The sequence below is a fragment of the Gymnoscopelus microlampas genome (genome assembly GCF_963454915.1).
Source record: "Gymnoscopelus microlampas genome assembly, chromosome: 20".
NCBI classification, from domain to species: Eukaryota; Metazoa; Chordata; class Actinopteri; order Myctophiformes; family Myctophidae; genus Gymnoscopelus; species Gymnoscopelus microlampas.
This window is the reverse complement of record NC_139957.1, coordinates 1,359,435-1,368,359: the sequence shown is the minus strand read 5'-3', so window position 1 is coordinate 1,368,359 and position 8,925 is coordinate 1,359,435. Positions and strand designations below refer to the sequence as shown.

Here is an 8,925-nt window from a genome sequence, read left to right as displayed (position 1 = left end):
CATGTTGCTTGTATATCTGCTATTTTGGTGCTAACAGGAAAAAGGGCTTGAGGTGCGTGACCAGTGTTGCCAGATTTTGCGAGAGAAATAAGCAGCCAGGTTTATGAAAACGAGCCGAAAAAAAGCGAAGGTCGTCACTTGCACTTCTTCAAACCTATGTCAATCGGATATTTGAAAATAACCGATCTACAAGCTCACAAATAAGCAACTACACTTTAGAAACAAGCCCAAATAAACAACTACACTTTAGAAACAAGCCCAAATAAACAACTACACTTTAGAAACAAGCCCAAATGAACAACTACACTTTAGAAACAAGCCTAAATGAACAACTACACTTTAGAAACAAGCCTAAATGAACAACTGCACTTTAACAACAAGGCCAAGAAAATCCCAATATTTACAAGCAACTTTACATAAAACCAAGTCCAAAGTCGCTTACAATAAGCAGACATGGCAACCCTGGGTGTGACCAACCAGTCACGTGACATGACCCCACAGACCGGGAAGTAAAGTCAGTGAGAGGATTTGATTTGGAGGAAAGTTCACCTGCCGTCTGTTTGTTTACGTTTGATTCCAACAACAACAGTGCAATATCAGTAAACAACATGTCCGCCACGGTGGCTCATCATCATCACCAGAATAATCACAACCATCATGGTCCTTTTGAACAGTTTGAAGGGATCCAACACAACACACAGCGGCGGCAGCAGGTACTGTACTGTACTGTAGTGAATGTAAACAGACACCCTGTGGACGGCACAGCTGTGATCTCACACAGTTTCATGTCAAGGACCCCCCGATTATTGTATTATTCTAGCTGTAGAATACAACTCTCGTAGACGTATTTATTTATGATTCTGACGTTTTCAATCTACGAGAGTTGTAGGGTTCACCCCCCATGGACAAAGGGACTTTCTGCACTATGCCCCGTAGACACTCCAAACATGTACAAATTGAGAATAAAGGTGCTTACCCCCACGCCCCAAATGTTAACTCTCGCTACGGGATAGTAGTTTAATGTAATAATCCATATATTTCAATAAAGAAGTGTTTTAATGCCGTATGTGGCCGAACGCCATTTTTTCACCCTCGTTTACTTGCCTTTTACATCGAGTGTAATTCCGGGTTTCACCAGATGGGCGCGTCTGGTGAAACCCATTGTGAACTTCCGACAGAATCGGCCACAGACGGCATTAAAACACTTCTTTATTGAAAGATATGGATTATTAAACTACTACCCCGTAGCGAGAGTTAACATTTGAGGCGTGGGGTTAAGCACCTTTATTTTCCATTTGTACATGTTTGGAGTGTCTACGGGGCATAGTGCAGAAAGTCCCTGTTTCCATGGGGGTGAACCCTACAACTCTCGTAGATTGAAAACGTCAGAATCATAAATACGTCTACGAGAGTTGTACTCTACAGCTAGTATTATTCCGTGGACCCTCATTTCGTTAGCCTCATAGCAAATTGCCTGAGTCATATTTTTAAGGTTTTCAGTTAAGAACTGAAAGAATGCTTGTTACTAGCCTTAGAGCAAGGCTATCGTAGATGTATTTGATCGAGTCGTGACTTTTACTTTCGTATCTACGTGTCTTAGACACCACCCCCTAGTTTGCCTTGGAATCTCACCAGTAGAGCCCGTATTTCTCCAAACATGTACAAATGCAAAATATAAGGTGCTTACCCGCTTGCCCCAAATGTTACTTAGGTTTCCGGTGTATATGTGCAATGTGTTAGTCCATATGTTAAGTGTTTTAATCCCGTCTGTGGCCGAACGCCATTCTTCCCCCCGCGTTTTATTAGTTTATATTAAGTGTAATTCCGGCTTTCACCAGATGCGCCCCGTCACTACTGCCCATTGGGAACTTCCGACAGAATCGGCCACAGACGGGATTAAAACACTTCTTAATGAAAAATATGGACTAATACATTGCACAAATACTCCGGACACATAGTTAACATTTGGGGCAATCGGGTAAACACCTTTATAATTTGCATTTGTACATGTTTGGAGAAATACGGGCTTTACTGGTAACATTCCAGGGCAAACCTGGGGGGGGGGTGGGGGCGGAGCTAAGACTCGTTGATATAAAAATGTCAAAATCGATCAAATACATCTGCGATAGTCTTGATCTAAGGATAGCTAGCTTGTTACATTCCAAAATGGCTTTCTGCCTAACTCTAGTCGCCCAACACTACTGATTCACCCTGCATTATTTATGTGCACTCAGCCTATCAGAATGTGTGTTACATAAAAATAAAAAAGTGCTTAAGTTAAAAAGTTGACTTCAAATGTCTCTTCAGAAAGTGATTTTGACATAGGCAATAAGGCACAATGAAGCAGCTGTGTTAGGAAAGTAGAGTTAGGCAGAAACAGAAATGTCAATTAGACCAAAAAGTTATTTGCACAATTAGGCTCTGGGGGTTTGTAAAGATTTAAAGAGACAGACACTTGTATGGAAGCAGATCAGGCTCATAAGTCTTGATTGTTTATCAAAAAAAATGTCAGTGAAAAAATTAAAAGTTAAGTGGAAAAATAAGATTTGAACTTGAAAAAAAATAAAAATGTACCTGAAAATCTTGAATTTCTAAATTGAACTTTGACAAATCCCAGAATGCATGAAAAAAAACTGTTCAAACGTAACTTTGATTCTTTTTTTTAATACTTTTGAATAAATTAATCATTTTTATTTTTCACTTCAATGTATATTTCGATCTTGGAGTACTTTTTTTTTTCAATTGAATTCTATTTATTTATTTCAGATTCAGATCTGATTTTTACGGATTCAAATCGTTTTTTTTCGGTTGCAGATTATAATTTTTCAGATTCAGATCTTTTCTTTACGGATTCAACTTGAAAAGTTTCAGGTTAACTTTTGGACCTGATTTTCTGTGGGGGCGGGCCTCGACTGAGAGGGGCGTGGTCTGCCATGAGTGACAGGCCAACCAGAGCGGTGTTCTTCTCTGTGGCTGAGCAGCAGCACTGCAGCAGCTCATGGAATCATACAAGGAAGTAAAATGTATAATTAATAAGCAAGAAAGGCAACACGGCCGCAATAAATATAGATCCAGGGAGAAAGCGTGGCAAAATATTGCCGACAAATTAGCCTAAATGCAAAAGTTGTCCAAAAATATGCAATTCATTTATACCTCCATAAATATATAATTCAGTTAGGCTTAAACATGAGGAGTTTATGTGAATATTGGAATTATAATTATAAACACTTAAATCAAAGATCTACAAGTGAAAAGCTTGCCTTTTGGCGGCCGGGGGTCCCCGGTCTACGGGGGTCAACAACAGGGGTCCAGGGGTACACGGGGGACCCCCGTGGACCCCGGCCGCCACGGGACCCCCGTGTACCCCCGGACCCCCGTGGCCTCCGTCGGGGGTCAACGGGGGTCCGGGAGTACACGGGGGGGGGGGCGGGTACTCCCGAACCCCGTTGACCCCCGGCCCCCGTGTACCCCTGGACCCCTGTTGTTGACCCCCATATACGTTATATGGACGTATAAATTAATTGCATATTTTTGGACAACTTTTGCATTTAATTTGTCGGCAATATTTTGCCACGCTTTCTCCCTGGATCTATATTTATTGCGGCCGTGTTTCCTTTCTTGCTTATTAATTATACATTTTACTTCCTTGTATGATTCCATGAGCTGCTGCAGTGCTGCTGCTCAGCCACAGAGAAGAACACCGCTCTGGTTGGCCTGTCACTCATGGCAGACCACGCCCCTCTCAGTCGAGGCCCGCCCCCACAGAAAATCAGGTCCAAAAGTTAACCTGAAACTTTTCAAGTTGAATCCGTAAAGAAAAGATCTGAATCTGAAAAATTATAATCTGCAACCGAAAAAAAACGATTTGAATCCGTAAAAATCAGATCTGAATCTGAAATAAATAAATAGAATTCAATTGAAAAAAAAAAGTACTCCAAGATCGAAATATACATTGAAGTGAAAAATAAAAATGATTAATTCATTCAAAAGTATTAAAAAAAAGAATCAAAGTTACGTTTGAACAGTTTTTTTTCATGCATTCTGGGATTTGTCAAAGTTCAATTTAGAAATTCAAGACTTTCAGGTACATTTTTATTTTTTTTCAAGTTCAAATCTTATTTTTCCACTTAACTTTACATTTTTTCACTGACATTTTTTTGATAAACAATCAAGACTTATGAGCCTGATCTGCTTCCATACACTTGCACTAGTGATGTGTTGTTCATGATCGATTCGTTCAAAATAACTAGTTCATTTGCTGCGAACGCAAGCGAGCTCGTTCACTTTCTGAAACTGTTATGTTCACGCGCAACGTAAAAAAAAAACGCTCCCGTGATGGTGTTTTACACACATTATAAAACATACCACTTTAACCACTTTAGCCCTATTTTATACCTAGGCTATTTGAAAATAGCAGATCTACAAGCTCACAACGCGTCGCATCGCGACGCGTTGTGAGCTACTGAGCCTACTGAACGAGAACGTGAACGAAACATTTGAACGAATCATTGCCGTGAATGTGAACGAAATCGCTCGTTCACTGAAATTAGCCTTTTTTCCCACCACTATTCAGCACTTGATTGTGCTGCCAGGTGTAGCGACCTTGCGTAAGGCTTGTCTTGCAGCCGACTAGAATGTGCTTCAAGTTTAGCTGGAGATGGACAGAGGGGGCATGTAGGGTCTTCTCCGTACCATTGGCTGAGGTTCTGTGGTGATGGTAGGGACGTCGTATTGTGGCTCGCAGGATGAAGCTGGTTCGAAAAGCTTCATGCCCCATATCTCCTTCCTTAAGAGCTTTCGCTTCTCAACATCTTCCCAACACATCCATTGTCCTTGCTTTCCTTCTGAGAGAGCCTTTGCACGTCTTGCAGCCTGCATACATCATAAACCACTGTTGTAATAGATGACCGATATGCCCATATATGGAGATCCGTACAGCACATATCACACTAGTTTTGACAATGCACAGAATCAGCTTGATGTCATTTGTCATTTTCAGAAAAGGGAGGATTAGATTATTAAAAAAGATAATTTCTATTCAATGTTCCAGTGTTCAACGACAAAAACACAATTAAATCGTTAATTGCAATGTTTTTGTGTGACAATTACCCGTCATGTAAAATGTCGTCATGGTGACAGCCCTAGATTGTTGTCAAAACACAGTTTTGTCCCCCCCCCCCCCCCCCCCCAACTTCTACTCCACTACATCTCAGAGGCAAATATTATATTTTTTACTCCACTACAAATATTTGAAAACTTTAGTTACTAGTTACTTTGTAGATTCTGATTATTATTACAAAACATACATTAACCACTTCAGCCCTATATACATTTTGGCCATTTGAAAATAGCCGATCTACAAGCTCACAATGCAACGCATTGGCACGCATGGGCATTGTGAGCTTGTAGCTTGATTTGTATACATTTGAAAACTCGTGAAATGGGACATTCTGCATAATGAGTAGTTTCTACTTTTGGTACTTTTAAGTACATTTCGATACTTTTTGTACTTTTACTCAAGTAAATTTTGAATTCCGAATGACTTTTACTCGTAACAGAGTACTTCCAAATTGCAGTATCGATACTTTTACTTAAGTAAAAAAAAGTGAGTACTTTTCCCCGCCACTGCCTATTACAGACACAGACATTGTTTTTTTGCCTCCACAGGAGGACGTCGTCCGCAGCCAGACCAGTCCACAGCCACTGCCCCCCCCTCCTGCCAGAGAGAGCGGGGGGGCCAGCAGGCGGCCGGGGGAGGGGGAGCGGGTGACGACGACGCGGCGGGACGACCCCGCGGCCGACCCCACGGCCCGCTGGCCCTACCTGGACGACCCGACCACCCGCGAGCAGCTCCTGGACGACTGCGAGCGCATGGGCACGCTGTTCGGCACGCTGAACAAGTCGCTGCGCGCCGCCGGCTTCTCCCAGATGTACTTTGGGGAGAAGATCGTGGAGCCGGTGGTGATCGTCTTCTTCTGGCTGCTGCTCTGGTTCCTGGGCATCCAGGCGCTGGGTCTGGTGGGAACGCTGTGCATCATCATCATCTACATCCAGAAGTAGCGGTCGTCTTATGTCCAGCCGCACCCCGGAATGTCTTAACCCTCCCATACCAATACCTTGAGAAATATCGATGTCCGATGCGGGGTTTTTCCCCGTACCGTGAGGAAACGTGGACGAGACCGAGGGGGCTTCTTGAGATTTTAATGAAAAAAAATCTCCTTGGCTCAGGGGTCTTCAACGTTTTCAGGCCAAGGACCCCCTAGCTGAGAGAGAGATGAAGCAGGGACCCCCCTCTATATTATATAAAATGGTGTTTCAGATAAACTTTTGCTGCTCTTTTTTCCCCTCTACACCTATAACTCTTTGCCAAAAATAGCCGATCTACAAGCTCACAACGCCTCGCATCAGCTTGTAGATCTGCTATTTTTGGCTAAAGTTCTCCTCAGAAAAGATGCTAGGGTTCAAGTGGTTAATGTAAAAAAAAAAAAATCATATCACACAAAGATTTGGCGGACCCCCTGTAGTAACTCTGAGGACCCCCTGTTGAAGACCCCTGCCTTAGCTTATCTCTGGTACTATAAGAGAAATATCACACTATGTTTCTTTCAACGTAAGTCTTTTCTATTCAGATCAGGCCTTTTGAAAGTAACAAAATGATCTAATTAACTCATGTATTATTTAATTTAAAGGCTACACATTGTTATTTATCAAGAGATGAGAGAGCATGGTAATCGATAGTAGCGAAATCGGTTCAAATACTCAGCATCGACATGTATTGAAAAATCTATATTTTTGACGACGTTATCCGGAAGTAACCAGGGGAGCAAGTACTGTGTACTGGGAGTGACGTCAAATCCGTCTTCACTGGATTGTCTTTACGGCTTTCCGGCGGAAACGTGGCTCCGTAAAAAAAAAAGCAGCGGGGCCTACTATAGAGCCAGGGGGGACCCCGGTCAACTAAGTACTAGTTTTACTGAGAATAGAGGGTTTACACTTGTGAGATGTGGTGAAACGCTGGTGAGGGAATTGAGCTTGTAGAGTGGATGGCTTTTTGCAAACGGTTCTAGTTGTTGGTAGTTAGTGCCTGCGGCGTGATGCTTGGTTGATTTATGGTTTAACGGGTTTCAAGCTTTCTCAATCAGCCTAACAGCAAATACCAAGACAAACAAAACACATCAGCATGTGCCCTATAATCACTGTATTTTTTTTAATCAAATGCGAACTCTGTTTAATGAAGATAGGGCTGGGTAATATGTGGATATTATATCGATACCATGATATAAGACTTTGGCTATGGTGATATGGCATGAGTTGTTTTCTGGTTTTAACAATGTTCACAATGTTACTTACCCCTGAAAAGGTAAATTGCCGATCTACAAGCTCACAACGTGTCGCATCACAGCATGTGGTGAGCTTTTTGATCTGCTATTTTAGAAAATGTTAATATATTATCTTTCAATATCGCCATATTTGATTTTGTCCATATGGCACAGCCCTAAAAAGAAAAAAAAACAGTGAGGATATGGACATGTTTTCATGTCTGTACTCTGAAATGATCGTGAGGTCAGGAAAGTCATTTAGTGGAACATGGCTAAACTAAAGAATCAAACTTCATTGTCACATCACAGGTTTACAGGTGTAAACAGTGGGTGAAATAAATTATTTGTGCAAGCTCCATCGTTTTTGTTGTTCCCAGAAAGAAGAACAGAGGGGTGGGCAGGGGGGGAGTAAGGGGAAAGAAAATGAAACTGTAAAAGAAAAGTCAAGGCAGTCAAAGCAAGACATGGCTTAACCCATTAAGACCTGGAACTGTGTCATTTTTAGATTTGAGCTAAAAAGCATTATTTTATACTTTGGGCTATTCAAAAATAGCCTATATTATACAAGCTCATGCTATGAGCTTGTAGATCTGCTATTTTTGAAAAATCATGAAAATGTGTGCAAATCTTTGAATATATATATTTTTAAAGCAAACATTTTTAACTCAAATCTTTGCTTCTGGGGGTCCCTGGAACAAAATATTTTGATGGGGGTCCGCAGCCAAATACATATAATTTTGGGGGTCCTTGACATGACAAAGTTTGAGCACCACTGAAAACTGTTGAGATTTGGGAGACATGTAGAATCGGCTTCAGGTCTCAATGGGTTAAAGTTCTCAGTCACCATCACTGGTTTCAGTCATTTGGATTCTATAGAAATGGGGGCATGTCATGCAAGAATGCATGTTCAATCTTCCAGAAAATCCTAATGATCTCAGATATGTCATAAAAGTAAAGGTTAGTAGGCAGTTTCTTTCACTGGTGTACTATATGGCTACCAAAACATCATAATTCTACACAATGTGCTACTATGAAACACATCGCTGTGTGTGGTGGGCTCCTTTCACGCTGTTTCACAAATCACAGATTTGGCCCAACAACAATCTTTTCCAGTCATGACATTTTATTTGACTTACATCCATGAGGAGAGGGGGAAAGAAACTATCTAGATACAGTGTATATACAGTACACATAGCATAGAGCAGCAGGTACAGTATGTATGTACATGAACAATCACACCAGTATGAATAGTTTCTGGACGGTGGATCCATCTGAAATGTAGACTGTGTCCACTAGGGCTGTCCTCCACTAAACACTGTCTTCACTAACAGTCACAGGAGCTTGTCAACTGAACCAGCGAGTATCAATCTTTTTTAATTTCAAGGAGCGCCAGTGAGATATTGCATTAGGCCACAGACCCCCATTTGATTTATCTTTTATTTATTTATTTTCTCTGGGACCCCAATCTACACTGTAAAGTCCTTAGTGTTTATTTAACTCTGAGAGTGTACAAATGGAACCAATGGACCCATTTTATGGGTCCGTTTGGTTCCATTTGTACTCTCTCAGAGTTACAGACCTGTAAAGGTCCGTTTGGTTCCATTTG

The 8,925-nt window shown here is 41.5% G+C and overlaps 1 protein-coding gene across 2 annotated transcripts; it reads left to right on the top strand.

The window, feature by feature from the left end:
• Positions 1-499: 499 nt before the first annotated feature.
• On the top strand, positions 500-7,692 carry fam241a (family with sequence similarity 241 member A). Of its 2 annotated transcripts, none has more exons than XM_084045011.1 (2): positions 500-713; positions 5,671-7,692. In XM_084045011.1, exons 1-2 carry the CDS (start codon positions 609-611, stop codon positions 6,058-6,060), a joined length of 495 nt encoding a protein of 164 aa, XP_083901137.1. In that variant the 5' UTR covers positions 500-608; the 3' UTR covers positions 6,061-7,692. The 2 variants fall into 2 exon arrangements, with proteins under 2 accessions (XP_083901137.1, XP_083901136.1); XM_084045010.1 differs by having other exon boundaries at positions 5,668-7,692.
• Positions 7,693-8,925: the final 1,233 nt, after the last annotated feature.

What these genes read in the sequence shown, in the direction of transcription:
- fam241a (XM_084045010.1), top strand. Translation starts at nt 609, where the DNA reads ATGTCCGCCACGGTGGCTCATCATCATCACCAGAATAATCACAACCAT. An exon ending in ACACACAGCGGCGGCAGCAG is followed by an intron (nt 714 to 5,667) that starts GTACTGTACTGT and finishes TTGCCTCCACAG; the next exon opens with GAGGACGTCGTCCGCAGCCA.